The following is a 17,036-nucleotide window of genomic DNA, read 5'->3' on the forward strand; positions in this document are numbered from 1 at the left end:
CACAACATCCTGCTCACACCCCAGCTGCTCACTTACTATGCCGTAGCCAGTGACCTGATAGTGCTTCCGGGTCAGAGGGGCCTCATGATAGTGACTGTGTAAGTTCCGGGAAGTCCTAGAAGTTAGAAGAGAGAAGTGTCATTATCCTGAAGAAAAGATATGTGCAATGTTTCTTCTTTTACCAAGGATATTCAGAGTCATCTGTTAGGATAAGAAAAGTTAGAATCTGAACTATTAAATCCAACATAGCAGGAACTTGTTTCCTATTTACTCACAAGAAATATCCAGAGAGTTGGAGAAGAGAGCTGAGCCCAAACCAGGAGAGGCAGATGGCAGGAGCACTGAACTACGTGCCAAGAAAGGGGCTAACTTTAGGTGCTGGCGGGGGAGGGGGTGGGGGGATGACTTGCACACATTTAGTAGCTTGGAAGCACTTAGCTGGCTTGACTTAAGAGGTAGGTTTGGGGAGAAGAAAATTAAAGCTTGTCATCTTCATATGCCTAAGATAGGTAACCTCCCCACTCCCATTTACTTTTCTACTCCCGTCACCAGTTTTCTAAAGTGGAGATCTGTGGGGGATGAGGAAGATTTAATTTAGCTTTCATTTATTTAGCTTTTTATAACAACTCTTACTTTTATCCATCAGTGATAAATGTTCATTATAAAATTTTTGGAAATTTGTGAAAGTGAAATTTAATTACAATAAATAAATTTTAATTTATTAATGATAAAATGAAATGTAGTTAATAAAATAAAAATTTTTATTATCCAAAATGCAACTGACTAGAGAAAAATCAATGCTAACTGCTTTTATGAACACACACACACACGCACACATATATACATATATCTCCTTGATTTTTTTTAAGCTGTACCTGATAATTCCAGTGTATAAAATTTTTGTGGGGCTGCTTTTGCTATCTATCGTTTCTGCTTGTTCTTGCACATGGTGCCCTATTTCCCTGTGTGCTCTGTTATTTTTGACTGTGTACTATTCACTGTTGCTGAAAAACTATTTATGGAAATGGATAACAATGTCTTTCCCAAAAGAGGACTTAAATTTGCTTTTAGCCAGGCACCTAGGAGACATTACCACTCTAGGATCATGTTCATTTAAATTCATGGCTTGAAGATTTTTGAAACCACCTGGGTGACATGAATTTGAGCTGCAAACCCATGTGACGATGATCAACTGGTAGTTTCAACTTCTCCGGACCTAGGGATAGTTCTGCACCCAACCCCCCAGTATTTTGCTTGGTATCAAAGTAACTTTTCCTGGGGACAGGTGGATAGGACAGATTTACCTTTACCCTAGCCTTTTGGGGTTCCAAATTTTGTGGAAGGATCTCTTAATATATTGATCACTTTAGGAGAGTCTGGAGCTTTGACTTTAAAACCTCTTCTCTCAAGAGAGCCAAAATGAAAGACCAAAACTCAAGATTGTGGGATCAAGGCAAAAGCGGCTTCAGTGTCTCACTTATTTCTCTGGGTACCCCTTTTCACTTAGATTTTGGCATGGTGACTCTTTAATACCTTGTCAGCTTTTTTATGCTTTTAAAAAGAAGTCTTGGCCGGGCGCGGTGGCTCACACCTATAATCCTAGCACTCTGGGAGGCCGAGGCAGGTGGATCGCTCGAGACCTGGATCGCAGGAGTTCGAGACCAGCCTGAGCAAGAGCGAGACCCCGTCTCTACTAAAAATAGAAAGAAATTATCTGGCCAACTAAAAAATATATATAAACGAAAAATTAGCCAGGCATGGTGGCGCATGCCTGTAGTCCCAGCTACTCGGGAGGCTGAGGCAGTAGGATCGCTTGAGCCCAGGAGTTTGAGGTTGCTGTGAGCTAGGCTGACGCCACGGCACTCACTCTAGCCTGGGCAACAGAGTGAGACTGTCTCAAAAAAAAAAAAAGAAGTCTCTATATTATTCTAGCATTTTTAGTCATTTTCAGTGAGAACGTTGGCTAAATACACTAGCCTGCCATATTCTCAGAAATAGAATCCTACATCTTTCTAAAGGCAGACACTTAAGCAGCAGCTTTGGGCAACTCAAATTTTTTCTTTTTTCCTCTAGGAGATGGGAAACTGAAAGTACCGTCAAAGTTCAAAGCTCCCCAAAGTCAACACAGGCAGGGAAAGGCTGGCTTGCTTACTTCATCAACCTTCACAACGTGCTTCTCCTATTCTAGCACAGCAGCCTTGTTCCACTTACTAGCACCTCATCCAAATCTGACTTCTGTTTATTTCTTAAAAGAACCCTCTACCCTTGGTGCCCATACTACTCATTTATCCAAACAGAAAATTACTTACTCTTTGTGTTCTAGTCGAATGATGTCTCCATGTCTTACAAACTCGACTGGGAAGGAAGGGTCTAGGGGATCTGCCAAGAAGAAACAGGCTCTGATATCCGGAATCCTTCACTAGGCGAGTACTAACTGAGGGCCTGCCAGTAAACAGCTACAGTACTGCGTGGTATGTGCTAGGGGTACTAACAGAGTGCTGGGAGACAAAAGAGGGAGGGCCCCTAATAGCCTCAGAGGATGAGAGAAGGGTGTCCCAGAGATAATGCTTGAAAAGACCCTTAAAGGAAGGGGAGAATTTTGTCAGGTGAACCAGTGGAGGAAGGTATTAGGAGTACGAAAGAACACAACTCATTTGATCGCTGGCAAATGATGTCATACTGTTCGGGTGGTGGGGTAGGAAGGAGATGAGGGTATGAACAAGTGGGGCCACACTCTGTATGCCAGGCTGGGAAATGGGGCCGCTCTCTGAAAGGCACTGAAGCCTCCACCAGGGCTTAAGCTGGGAAGCTAAATAATAAGATTTTCCTTTTAGTAGTAATAATATAGTGTTCTAAAAATTATTGCCATGCAAATGACCATTTGACCAGCTCTTCTGAAAATCGAATGTTAAATCCTACAAATTCTGCCAGTGATTATCTTGTCTCTGGCAATAGACTTGCTAAGCATGAGCTGAAGAAAATGATGAAACGATGAAAGGGACTATTTCTATATCATCTGGAAGTCAAGACCCTTCAGAAAGGCAACGACATGGAAGAGGAGCTGGTAGTAATCATAGCAACACAAAATTGATCCTTGCAAATTTCTATTCCAAACAGTGAGACATCAACATGCTATAAACAGACCGAGGTCAGGAAAGATAAATTTTCCAGTGCAAATCACTGGCTCTCAAGAGAATTAGAGAGCACAACTGCAGAGATGCCCATTCCTATGCTGCCTTTTAAGGTCTCTTAAAAAGATTAATTAGCAAGATGACAAGTCAAGTGTCAATAAAGGAAGGAAGTTTTATTTCATATGGATTTGGGGGGAGGGACATTTATAACCATCCTAAACACAATGACCTTAGCCTATAAAGTTCCCACAAAATCTTTAGTCACTTAGGTGAAATGCAACCTTCTTAACTCAGAAGCCACAATAGAATGGGGATATTCAAAGATTTGGTTCACGCCCACAGATTTAGAAATAAAGCGGTTTTTCCCTTGTAACTCCTCATTGTGATAAAACACTTATGTTTGGCCTGTTGGATCAAAACACAATCAGTACTAGTATTACAAAGGAGTAAAAACAGACTGCCCAATGGTATCATAATTTATAGTACTAAACACAGGATGCAAAGACAGAGGCTGTGTATGCCATGTTTCTAGCCTAAAAATGGCAATAAAAGGAGGTAGAACAAAGAAGGTGAACTTAGATAAGCAGCTGCCCACTTTTCCACAAGGCCCAGGAGCAGCTGACTCAGGACAGGCTAAGCCAGGTGGCACTTGCTGAGGACTTGCCGAGAATACCTGTGGCACAGGACTGTCAGCATGATGACGGGCTCAGAGGGTAAGAGGAAGATGCCCTCTGTTCTCTTCCTAGCTGCAGCAGAAGGCACAGCCCGCAAGTAGCTGGCTGTCTGACCAACCAAAGGAAGATGTGGATCTAGCTCTTGCTCTTGTCACAAAGCCCCAAGAGCCAGCTACGTGTGCCTCAGAGCTACTTTGCCCAAGCCAGTTAGGGGCAGATCGGCAGGAATCAAGTAATGCCCCAGGCACCAGCCTAGACAAAGTCCAGTCACAGGGCTGTCAGGCCCTCAGAAGTGACTCGGTGCAAGGATGAGCTTGGTGTGCTGTACATTAGAAATGGGAGCAGCCACCAGGGGCCCTTGGTTGGGGCTACTCCCCAGCCCCTGGTGGCACATGCGGGTAACCTCTTCCTGGATTGAGTCTGAGCCCTGATCTCTGTCTTCAGAATGACAGCTCTAAGAGTGAAATCTTATCTTCTGTTCACTGCGTATCCCCTATGCCTATAACAGTGCTTAGAACACAATAGGTGCTCAATAAATACTTGCTGAAAGGATAATTAAGATCATAAAGGTGCTGTCAAAGATGCTCAGGAAAACCCATCTCAGTATCATTCTTTTGGAGGCATGAGCAATGTTAAGGAGGGCCCAGGGTAATACCATAAGAAGCACCAATTCTTCACCACATTACCTGAGTTCGTATTATGTTTCTTGATAATCCACAGGTTGTTGTAGTCCTTGTGCAAATAGGTGGTGACCTGGGTAGGGGTGGGGGTGGGGGCAGAGGGAGGGAGAAGAGGTAGAGAGAGAGGAGGGAGGGAAAATATCATCACTATCAGCACAGCTGGCCAAGGACAATCAATAGCCAACCAACGTTGCTCTTTCAGAATCCCTAGCCCTTGGGCCGGGCGCAGCGGCTCACGCCTGTAATCCTAGCTCTTTGGGAGGCTGAGGCACGAGGATCCCTTGAAGCCTGAAGTTCAAGATAAAAATCCCCAGCCCCCCACCTGAGGGGCCCCGTTTCCCAACAGGGCTCAGAAGTAGCCCTGATGAGTGAGAGTCTTTCCTTCCTTCTGCATTTAGAGGCCTTGTCCACAAGAGCCTTTCTGATTTGTCTGTCTGCATCTTGTCCTTAAAGTTCGCACCTTCTAGAAGGAGGAATCATGTTACCTTGTATAATAGTCTCTAGCACACAAGGAGGATTTAGTGCATTTTAAAATAGTAGTTAAGATCATGCCTCAAATCTGGGTGATAGGCATACTTATAACTTTGACTCAAACGGTACAAAAGCAATATATGTAACTAAAACATTTGTACCCTGTAATATTCTGAAATAAAAAAATTCATACTATCATATTTTCTATAATGTGGTCAAATGAAACTAAAAAGCTCCATAAATACCCTGTCCTAGGGTTTCCCACAGCCATTTTGTACACACTGATTTAAAAAAATTGTGTGTGTGTGTGTGTGTGTATGTTCACCTGCACACATGTGTAATGCCACATATAATTAATTTAACAACGAAAATCTGGAAATAGTATGAATGTCTAGTAATAGAGAAATAGCATGATAGTACGTCCATGTGACATACCACAAAAACTGTCTCAGAGTAGTTTTCGGCAGCGTGGGAAAAGGCTCGTGAAATGCTGGGGCTGCAAATGGCCACCACTGATTACCAGGCCCTGTCCGAAGCACCGGTTAGTCTTATCTAATTATCATCACAGCTCTGTGCTGTAGGTCTAGGGTTATCCCCACATCACTTACAAGGAAAAACTGGAGTTAAATAATTTGCTCAAGGTCACACAGCTTATGAGTTGGGAAGACAGGATTTAAACCAGGGCAGCTAACGCCAATGCTGCCAGGATAGAGACTATATATGCACAATTATGCCAACTATGTAAATAAGTATAGAAACACCCGGACACAATGGGAATATAGACATTTCTTTTATAATGTGAGTTTTTATAACCCCAGTTGGACAAAACGTGACTAATTTACAGTCATGCGCCACATAAAGACATTTCAGTCAATGACGGACCACACATACAAGGATGGTCCCATAAGATACTAATAATAGTGTATTTTTACTATACCTATTCCATGTTTATATATGTTCAGATAACATAAATACTTACCATTGTGTTCCAATTGCCTACAGTATTCAGTATAGTACCATGCTGTACAGCTTTGTAGCCTAGTAGCAATCGGCTATACCATATAGCCTAGGTGTGTAGTACGCTATGCCTTCTAGGCTTGTGTAAGTACCCACCAGAATTAAAATTAAGTCCACACTCCGAAAAACATGCTAGATATAGTCCATCCAACTGGCACTGGCTCAGAATATTAAAGTTTTGTGGTACTCATGCATGAACTCTGTATGTATGTGTGGTAGGGGAGTGTTTTTTGTTTGCTTTTACAAAAGCCATTATTATTAAAATTCCTATAAGAAAAATGCTTTTTTTATCATGAGTATAGTCATGGCCCCTTTTTCCCACTGCAACATTTGCTTTTACAATGGAGATATTTATAACATGAGCTTTCCTGGGAACACAGGTATCCCATAGCAGAATGTTGTACATCAAAATATTTGGATAAACACTGATCTTCTGGGATTATGTGTATTTTCATTTTCTTTTTTACACTTTTCCATATTTTCTGATTTTATTTTATAAATGTTATGCTTTAGGCACATTTTAAAACAGATCTAGACATGTTAACAAGACATTAAACTGCAGGGCAGGGAAGGCCACTAGAAATTATTTAGTCCAATCTTCTCAATTTGCAGATGAGAAAACGGATGAGAAAGGCTAAGTGATTCACTCAACGACAAAGCCAGATATTTTTGTCCCTTCGCCCAATGCACTCTCTCTATACCACCATCACGGCTTCAGACCCCCACACACGGACTCCAAGTGTGTAACACTGGCTTAGTAGGGTCTTCCAGAATTTGGCCTTTCCCTCCCTTTGCACAGTGTAGATGTTCCTGGTCACCACAGCTGTGACTGCATTATCTGCTACACCACACCTGCCGCAATTTATCACCACAGAATGGCTAGCTGTTTCTGCCCTGGCTACATCTTACCATCATTTGGAGAGCTTAGAAAAATGCACACTGCATGGGTCCTACCCTTGGTCAGTTAAATCAGAATCTATGCAGTGAAGCCTGGGCATCAGAATTGTTTAAAACCTCTCCAGTTCATTCTAAAGTGTAGCCAGGGCTGAGAACCACAGAGCAAGAGATAAGTGGAAAATCAAGGATGAGAAACTGATACCACAACCCAATACCCTGAGTCAACTTTCTAGTAACTAAAAAGGAAATAATAAATAATAAAGCATTTTGAGAAGCACACTTTGCAAAACAAAGATACTGGTCATTTTGTAAGAAGAAAAACTTCCCTTCCAAGCTTCTCAGAACAGCAGCCTCCCCTGCAGCCTCCACTTCCTCACTTCCATTTACTCCTAAAGTGGCTGCATCTGAGACTTCCGAATTCCTGATCCACAGAAACTGTCCTCATCAGAGTTACAGGCCTGCTTTGCCACTCAAAGGCCTCTCCCAGGCCTCGCCGTCTCCAGGTCTCTGCAGCACCCCCTGCTGACCATCTCCTCCTTCCAGAGACGCTTTCTCCCTTGTTCTCCCTCTCCACTTCCCCTCCAACCTCCCCATTCACTCCTCCCTTCCCAGCCTCTTCTACTGGCTCCACTCCGGCTTCAGCACAGCTTTAAACGCTGGTGCTCCCCAGGCCTCCTTCACTGGCCCTCCTCCCTCTGGGCAAGGCCACCCATCCACCTGTGTGCTAACACTCACGTGCCGCACACTCAGACCTCTCTCCTGAGACAGGCCCCACACCTAAAATACAAAAGGAAAACTCTCCCCGCCATCTCCAAAGCTATTCTTCCTTCTCTGTTTCTGATTATGGTGAAACAGCATAACCACACACATACCTTGTCCTCCAAACTACGGACCTGGGTGTAGCTCTTCCCTGATGTCCTTCAGTTACCAGGCTCTGACATTACACCCATGAAGTGTTTCCTGAATCAGTTCCCACCTCTATCCCCAAGGTCTTTGCCTCCGTTCACCATCCTTTGTCATAATTATTGCCTTCTAACTGGTTCTTTGCAATCTATCACATTCCTGCTGAAATTATCTTTCTAAACTAGAGGTCTAATCACCTCTCATCATCACTTAGTAATTTTCATTGCCTCCCCAAGGTCTACGGAACAAGGTCAAATCTACCGTAACACAGGCCTCGCCCCAGTCTGCCCCCACCAGCCTCTCCAACAGCATTGTCTTCTCCCTCTCAGGCACCACCCACTACAGCCACACCTAACACTCCTTACATGAAAACAGCGTCATTCCCTCATTCAGATGACACTCGGGGCTAACCCTGGCATGTGCACTTTACACATATTATCTCACTTAATCCTTACAACAAACCTATAATGGAGAGAGGTAATATTTATTTCCCCCAATTTAAAGATGAAGATGCTGAAACACAACAAGATTGACTTGTCCAAAATCACACTCTATATGAAAACAGGATTCACACCCAGATAACCTAGTCTGGTTCCTGGGTCTGTGTTCATAACCACCACACTTTACTCATCTTCCACTCATCACCCGGTCTGTGCCGGGTGACGTGCCAGGCACTGAGCCTTTCAGGAGCTAGCAATCAAGTAGCAAAGAGACAGGAGGGAGTGCGTGCTCACAGTTCAACAGGAAAGCGGTTACCACATAGGCATGCAGGGGGTGCAAGAAAGCCTCTCATCAGAGGAGCACCTAATCCAGTACCAGGGAGAGGTGGGGCATGGTGGTCAGAGAACAACGCCCAAGCTGAAGCCTAAAGAAGCCGATGTTAGCCAGAGGAAAGAGAAGGGTGCAGCAGTAGGAATAATGCTTGAAGCGGGCAGAACATGTGAGCAAAGGACAGGAAGAAAGCAGGCGAATGGCAACTGTCACGGCAAACAGCTCACTGACCTGCTGCTGGCGTGCGCCGATGCCCTCGGGGTAGAGGTGCCTGTGGGAGTGCAGGTAGCCGATGGCCATGCGGAGGTTCTTCACGGTGATCACAGAGCCGTAGGCCAGGTCTGGGAGGAAAGGAGACAGCAGAGGGGTGGGCTGGCACAGTGCGAGAGGCTGCCCCTGCCTCGGAAGGGCCTCTGGACCCAGGACTGTCTAAAGCAGGAAGCACGGCTGCCTTCTCACTCCAGTGGAGCCAACTCAAGAGCAAGTTCACCGCAGGGTCTCACTGGCGCCCTCACCTCCCCTACCTCCCGAAGACTTTGGGTGAAGCTGGATGTTAACATGGTCATCATCAAAGCACCATTTGTAACAGCAAAAGATTAAAAACAACTTGTCCTTCAGTCAAGGTCTGTACATGTATTCAATGGAGTAAAGAAGAAAGAAGCATTTTATGTCTTCATCTGGAATGTTCTCTAAGATGGAACATTGTAATAGACTGGTTTTTCACTCTATATCCTTTTGTATCTTTTGAATTTAGTATCATATAAAATAAACTGTTCAATGGTGTTTTGGGTTTTTTTTTTTTTTTTTTACTCTGAATTTTGAAAAAAGCCACACTGAGTGAACTGCTTCCCGAGAGCATCCCCTCCTTCTGCAGGCCCTGGGTTATCGAGAAGCCTCTTTTCCCTACTGCTGGACCCCTTCTCAGTCCTCTGTGACCAGGCTGCCCCACCATTCACCACTGCACTCAAACAGGTCCCTCACCCCACCAGTGATGGCCTACTCCTGTTTTTCTTTATTCATTCAGTCAGTGGACAGAATGTATCGACTTGGACAGTGGATCCAAAGGTGGAGGAGGCCGGCCTGTGGCCCTGTCTACGAAGAAGACAGCTTCACATGCTGACAAATATAGGACAATGGGCATGTGCTCCACAAAGAAGTGACAATGTGTGACACGGCAGGAGCACAGAACGGGGTGGATGAATTCTCTCCGAGGGAATAAAAAAAGGAAGACTTGATGGAAGAGATGGCAGCTGTGCTAGGCCTTTTAAGTAACAAATAGGAATTTGCTAAACTCCACAGCTCCATTCTCCCAAGTTCCCAGCCAGGCCAACACCTGCAGCCCTGCACACTGCTGACCACCTTTGCTTCTTGAAACGCTCCGTTCCCCCTTCGCGACTCCATACTTGCTCGTGGACTGCTCCTCCACAGGCTCCTTCCTAATTCCCCCTCCTCTTGCATTCCCCAACAACCTGACCTTGGCCCCATTCTTCTCCTCTTTCTCCAGCTTCCTTATGAGTCATGGCCACTGCCACAGCATCAATTACTCTTTCACCTGACTGATTCCTTCTTTGACAGCGTCAGCCCCGAGCCTGCTGGCCCCATGGGACGGATTTCCCCAAGCAGCTCAAAGTCAACCTCTCTAACACAGAGCTCAGTATGTGTCTTTCCAAACCAACTTTTCCTCCTGCTTCCCTGTTTCTCATTCTGTCCACAGTCTTGGAGGGCCCACTGTGCTCTAGGCACCGTGCAAGGCACTGGGAAGACTAAATTGAGTAAGATGTAGTCCTGGCCTCCAGCAAACAATCACCTGCACTCAGGTCCTCGGTGACATCTTTCTTCCTCTCTTTCCACGTCCGACTCCCCTGTTTATGCCCCTCTGCCTAACCCTGTGGCTGCCACCACCGCCCAGCTCAAGTCCCTGCAATAGCTTCCTGGAGGATTTCCCCCACCTTCCGCCTCCCTGGCCATCCTGCACTCTCCTACCAGTGTCATCTCCCTGCAGCGCAGCCTTTGTGGCTCCCACCTGCTCAGAGACCTCGGCCAGGTCTCCACTGCCTGTTTAAGGAAGTCAAATACCTCAAACCCTCACAATCTGGGCCCAACCTATCTTTTCAAACTTACTTCTAGTACTTTCCTGCATATAACCTGTGCCTTGAGTTGTGCCCTGTCTTCAGCTTTGATCTCGTCATCCTTTCTGCCTGACAGGCCCTCTCCTCCCCTACCTGTTGAAACCCACCCATCCTTCCAGGGCCCAACTCTAACGCAACCCACTCCATGTCCTCTGATCCCCTCCAACTGCCCAGCAGCTGCAATTTCTCACGCCCTTCAATCCCCAGAGCTCTGTGTTCCCTCTCTATGTACTTCACACATTCGGTCATATTGCGTGAAGATCCTCTACACCAGACTCTATCTCTGGAGGGTGAACACTTGCTCAATTACTATCTGTGAATAAGCAAATGGATGAGTCTCAGAACTCTGTGGTGGAAACTAATGACCAGCTCTGAAAGGCCTTGTTCTGTAACCAGATTCTCTCTGACTCGCCTTCCCACAGAGCTGGCTTTGATGGCCACAAAGGAGAAGTTATCCCTTAGGGTCAAAGAGCTTGCTGCTGAGGGTGGCTTCCTCTGCACTGTCCTGATGTACTTTTTTGAGTATTCTTACTAGATCTAACTGGGTCTTTCTCCCACTTTCCCATCGGCAGGCTAAAATAATCCATCACTCTTGTGTTTTCCAATTCAACTCCCAGGAAACCCCTCCACCCTTCTACCTTTGTAAGGGCTAAGAGACACTCACGTTCAGGGATGGAGGCATTGTGAAGGTTGTTCCCTGAAAGCCGAGACTGGAAGGCAGAACTGAAGAAACCATCGCCAGGACCGCTGTGGGAAAGGGGTAGCAGAAGAGAGCCAAGTTAATGGAGTGTAAGTGTGGTTTCCCAGGAGCCCTGGGAAGAGCTCACTGTTAGTATGAAAGAAGTCGAATCAGAGTGGCAGGGTGGCATCATGGGACAGATGTGGGTGATGGAGTCAGAGAAACTGGGGTCTAAATCTCAACTCAGCCACTTACTAGCTGGGAGACCTTGGGCAAGATACTAACCTTGTTTAGCCTTAGTTCCTTATTTACAAAATGGAGATTTAAAAAAAAAAAAAAAAAAGGAACTCATGAATAATTGTGATTGAATGAGATAATGTCTACTAAATGCTGAACACAGTTCCTGACACTCTGTAGCTATTTAACATAGGAGCTGTGGCTCCTGGTGTTATAATTATTAGCATCCTCACTCCTACTGCACACCCTACTATTGCCCGTCCTTGCTAAGTGTAAGGAACTTTGTTTAGGGATGAGAGCTATTAGGAGGAGCTCCTCCTCCTTCAGGTCAGGGTGCTGGCTTTTCTGAGCCCTTGGGATCCCCAAAGGATAGAACACAGGGGGAAAGAAGCAGGAAAAAGCCCCAGGCCCCCCCCCCCCCATCCTCCTAACTGCAGACCCAGGAAATCACAAGGCCCATCCATGGGCTCAGGGGCAAGGGGAAGACCAGAAGTGAGATGCGGGAAAGGCTCTAGCTGTACCTTTTACTCAGCACCATGAAGTGAACGGCAAAAGTGGCGGTGTAGAGAGCCAGGGGCAGCACTATGAGGCACAGGATGCGAGCGGTCAGGTGTTTTCCCACTGTCACCTGCAAACAGAGGCCAGCGTGGGGTGGTGGGCATGTGGGGCTTCATTAGTCCTTATGCCCTATCTGTGCATTATAGATGTGTAAGTCATAATCATAAAACATGGCCAACAGGAGAGAAGAAGATGTGGAAACCCTAAGCCTTTCCGTAACACCCACTACCCGAGCACTGCATGGGGATAAACATGGGCCAGTCCCCTGCTGCCTCTCCAGGCCCTGCACCCAGGACCCCAGACTGTCACTGTGCCACAGACAAGGCGCTACCCGCGTGGGCAGCATCACCGCTCACCAGTTCCCTCCACGTTCCAGTCACTGACCTCCTCGCACGTGCCCTCTCCCAACGCTTCCTGTGCTGTGCCAGCCCGACCCGTCGCCTGGCTAATGCTCCTTAGCTTAACTCCAGGCCCTGGCTTCCTCCCGGAGGTCTTTCTGGATCACCAAAGACTGGGCGAGTGCCCTCCTCTATGCTCTCACGGCACCTGCTGGCTGGACTGTAACTGCCTATTTACTTATTTCCGTCTCTCCCTTGACTCCAGGGGGCAGGAAGCATGTTTTAATCGTCTGTATATTCCCAACATCTCATGCTTAGTGAGTAGTCTCTGTATATTTTCTGAATAAATAAACTTGTTGGAAGTTTGGCTCAGAGGTGATTGAGAAGCATCATGACAACGCAATTGAGGCCTGGAGTCAGCCTAACCTAAGAATGAACCCTAGAGCTACCTCCTACTACCTGCATGACCTTGGGAAAGTTATTGACCTTCTTAGGTCTTGATTTCCCCATTTGTAAAATCAGGGTAATAACTACCCACCTCGTAGGATTGTTATAAGCGGTAAATGAAATAATGAAAGTAAAGCATTTCACATAGTACCTGGCACAGAATCAGCCCTTAAAAAATAATAATATTATAATAAACCCTAAAGGCCCTTACTGGCTTCCAAATATGGAGACCCTGGCCAGGAAAAAAAAATTGTGAATTCAGAAGGTCATCCCGTCCATTTTACCTAAGGTCCCATGCAGTCGGTGTCTGCCACACAGCTGGCATGTGCCCAGCTCAACAGAATCCCCTGGCTGTGCAGTTTGTAGAACATTTAAAAGACATTACAGAAACAAATGCCAAAAGAGAATTCCAAGCGTGTTAGTCCATCCCCTCCCTTTACACCTCTCCAGGCTCTCAGCCGGGCCCACTCCCTGATGTCCTGCTGCCTGCAGAGGGCAGCTGGGTCCTGCCCACCCAGGGCCCAGAACACAGCCACTGCTCCACCACCCAGCGCAGGGGCAGAGTAAGGCCACTGGCTCCTGCTAAGCAACAAGCACTTGGGTTCTTACCAATGAAAGACTGAGGTCTCCAAGCAGGTGCCAGAGGTCTGAAATGGTGTTCAACCCCACTTGCAGGATGATAAAGAGGCCAACAAACTTGACCCCTAAAGCACCAGCAAGACTGATGCCAGTCAGGCTGAGCCAGAACCACCAGGGAGCAGAGAAGGGCCTGAAAACCAACAAGACACCAAGTTCAGTTTGGCAGCTGGAACCAAACGCGGAAGCAAGAGCAGCAGCGGGACAGGGCAGAGGTTCCCTGACTCAGAGGGGCTACGCTATCCCTCTATCTGGGGGTTCCTAGCCTCAGGGGACCACAGCATGACTCCAAGGAGGATGTGGTCTATGAAACCCCTCAAATGGCCGGCAGACCACAGTGTAAGAGTGAGCAGGATATTTTTCTAGGGAGAGGGTCCATAGTGTTCCTGACTAAGTATAGGGCCTGAGGTAAACTGAGGCTCATTCTTCACTAGTGACCAGTCAAGTAGGAGTAAAGGGAAAATCCAGAGACTCCTGCTGGATTCAGTCAGGCTTCTCTTTTGTGTCACCTCCAGACCTGTCAAAGGCAGCATTTACTGAGTGCTTACTATGTACCAGGTACCATTTCAAGTACTGTACACATATTAACTCTTCTAACCGTCACTAGAACCCCGTGAGGTAGATCCTATAATTATCTTCTTCCTACACATGAGGAAATCGAGGTACAGAGAGGTGAGGTGGTAGCTCTCAGGCAGTGGCGCACAGCTCTAGCCCACACAGTCGGGTCCCAGGTTGGGCTCCTGACCATTTTGCTACACTGACAGCACCGAGCACACTGCACTGCAGTTTGCAGATTATCTGGCTGACTCCTCTGCCAGTGATTCCTTAACAGCCAAGACCTACGTACTTCTGTACCTCCAGCTCCTAGCACAGCACCTGGCACACGGTATGTATTCAAGAATACATAGGTGGAAGTGGATGTGGTAGAAGCAGAAGATAACCCAGAGCCACAGTGGGCTGCAAGCCACTGATCAGGCTTGATTAGCATGATGTAGCTTCATGAGCTTGATCATGGGTAAAACCAAATTGACTTCTGGAAAAGCCTAGGAGGGGCCAACTCTTTTGGTTTGCTTAATAGAATGACTTATTCTACTGTCTCAGAGGCAGAAAGAAAAGACTATTCTGGAGGTAGACCAGACCCCCCAGATCAGTTTTAGAACTGACCAGGGCCTGGAAAGATCCTCTTGACTGGTATGGACCATTCAAGCCAAACTTGACATCCAGCACTGGCTCAGGACTGGATGCAATCACTGAGGGCAGGGAAATAAATAGTTCCCAGGCAGCATCTACCCTGATGCCCTTCCCTCTAGTACAGAGAAGGTGAAGGGTAAACCTGTCCTGGAATCTCCTAACCAGCCTCGGTGCTGAGGGGCAGCTTACAAGAGGTAGGTGGGAGAAAGCATTAGGACCCCTCCATAACATCCATAAGCCCCTACCCGATTGTACCCCACTGTAAACATAATAATAATGCTCTTGACAAAGACAATTGACATTTTTTCAGTCTTACGTATAACTAATATAAAAGCATCTATAGAAAACTTTTTAAAATCTATTTTTATGATCTAAAATTGACAATCTAAGTTAAAAAACAAACAAAAAGTATGCTTGCCTTAAACTCAGCTTCATGACAAGTCCTCTAGGCACCCACCCTGGCCCTGGCCATTATAGAAATTCTGGAGCTGCCACAGCTTCTGACCCTCCCCGCTCAAAGATGGTGTTTCTGACCTGTCGGCGCAGGAGTTGTACTTGACCATGCTCAGCATGGCAGCCATGATGAAGAACATCAGGATGGGGTCAAGGAGGATGTACTGGGACAGAGTGAGGCATCCTGTGTCTGAAAAACATGAGCTCGTTGGTGAAAAAGTGGAATCAAGAGCGGGACCCCCTGAAAACCAAACACCCCAGCAGTAAAAAATAGTCTCCCTTGCTGCTTAATTGCATGTAAGCACTTGTGCAGTCAGGACTAGATGGGCCACGGAGTCATCCCTGAGTCACCACAGCTTTGGCATACATCAAAGCCCAGTGACGAGAAGCAGCATCTCACACTGCCTCTAGGCCCTCAGTCCAAGAAGGGATCATGTCATTCACTCAGAGCATCCTTGAGATGAGGTCTCTTCCTCATTTCCACCATCAAAAAGGAAGTTCTGCCACCCTGCTTATGTAGCCACAATCTATCTGTACCTATGATAGATTCTTACCATTTTATATGACATCTCTCTTGGGGTTTGTTTTCTACATATAGGTGCTAGAGTGACTTTTTTAAGCTTTTTTTTTTTTTTTTTTTTTTTTGAGACAGTGTCTCATTCTGTCACCCAGGCTGGAGTGCGTGCAGTGGCACAATCATAGCTCACAGCAACCTCAAACTCCTGGGCTCCGGGGATCGTACAGCCTCAGCCTTCCAGGTAGTGGGACTACAGGCACGTGCCACCATGACTGGCTAATTTTTTTAAATTTTTGTAGAGACCGGGTCTCACTATGCTGCTCAGGCTGATCTCGAACTCCGGGCCTCAAGCCATCCTCCTGCCTCAGCCTCCCAAAGTACTAGGATTACAGGCATGAGCCACTGCACCTGGCTACTTTTTTTTTTTTTTACTTAAATCTCATTACATCATGCTCCTGCTTAAATCTTCTAATGTCTTCCCATTTCACTCAGACTAACAAATTCTCATGACGGCTGCCAAAGCCTACATGGTCTCCCTACCTATCCAATCTCATCTCCCAACACCCTGTGCCTCACTCACTCCACCCTCACTACACTAGCCCTTTTGCTGTTCCTTGACTAGGCTTGCAGCAGGACTACGGCACACGCTGTTCCCTCGGCCTGAACACTCATCCCTCAGATCTCTGCATGGCTCAACCCTTTGTTTCACTCAGGTCTCCACTCAGAGCTACCTTCACAGGAAGCTCTCCTGCGACCACCCTACCAACACAGTACTGATCTCCATCACTCTATCCCTTCCCCTGCCTTACTTTCTACCCTGCACTTACTGCTTCAGATGTCACATCACAGACTTAGTAAGCTACTTGCTTATTTACTGTCTGTCCCACTGGAGGGGAATCTCCAATGACAGCAGGGTGTCTCATCAGTGTCTCCTCTGAGGCCAAGAAAACTGGCCTGGCACAGGGCAGGTGCTTGAGAAATAATTGTTGAATGAAAAATAAATAAATGACTGATGAATGAATAACTGAAGAGGGAAATTAAAGATACAAGGAAAAAGCCACCAGTCTTCCACAGAGAGAGCCTATAATCTTGTAATATATTTGTCAAAACAAAGCAACATGTCTGTCAAAGCAAACCCCAAAACACCCACCTCAACTGGTCTGACTTCTTTAAATGTTAAGCTCCATGAGGTCAAAAATTCACTCCCACAAGAACAAGGCTAGGCCGGGCGCGGTGGCTCACGCCTGTAATCCTAGCACTCTGGGAGGCCGAGGTGGGCGGATCGTTTGAGCTCAGGAGTTCGAGAC

The 17,036-nt window shown here is 46.4% G+C and overlaps 1 protein-coding gene across 1 annotated transcript in view; it reads right to left on the minus strand.

Moving 5' to 3' along the window:
* The window catches only part of POMT2 (protein O-mannosyltransferase 2), a 44,883-nt gene that overhangs the window by 11,807 nt on the left and 16,040 nt on the right, over positions 1-17,036 (minus strand). The window contains exons 5-12 of the mRNA XM_069489064.1: positions 15,294-15,402; positions 13,542-13,701; positions 12,111-12,217; positions 11,338-11,420; positions 8,776-8,885; positions 4,492-4,558; positions 2,310-2,379; positions 37-115 (exon numbers count right to left, since the gene is read on the minus strand). Of these exons, the coding sequence (XP_069345165.1) occupies positions 37-115; positions 2,310-2,379; positions 4,492-4,558; positions 8,776-8,885; positions 11,338-11,420; positions 12,111-12,217; positions 13,542-13,701; positions 15,294-15,402 (785 nt within the window). The remainder of the gene's footprint in view (positions 1-36; positions 116-2,309; positions 2,380-4,491; positions 4,559-8,775; positions 8,886-11,337; positions 11,421-12,110; positions 12,218-13,541; positions 13,702-15,293; positions 15,403-17,036) is intronic.

The sequence above is a fragment of the Eulemur rufifrons genome, chromosome 2, assembly GCF_041146395.1.
Source record: "Eulemur rufifrons isolate Redbay chromosome 2, OSU_ERuf_1, whole genome shotgun sequence".
NCBI classification, from domain to species: domain Eukaryota; kingdom Metazoa; phylum Chordata; class Mammalia; order Primates; family Lemuridae; genus Eulemur; species Eulemur rufifrons.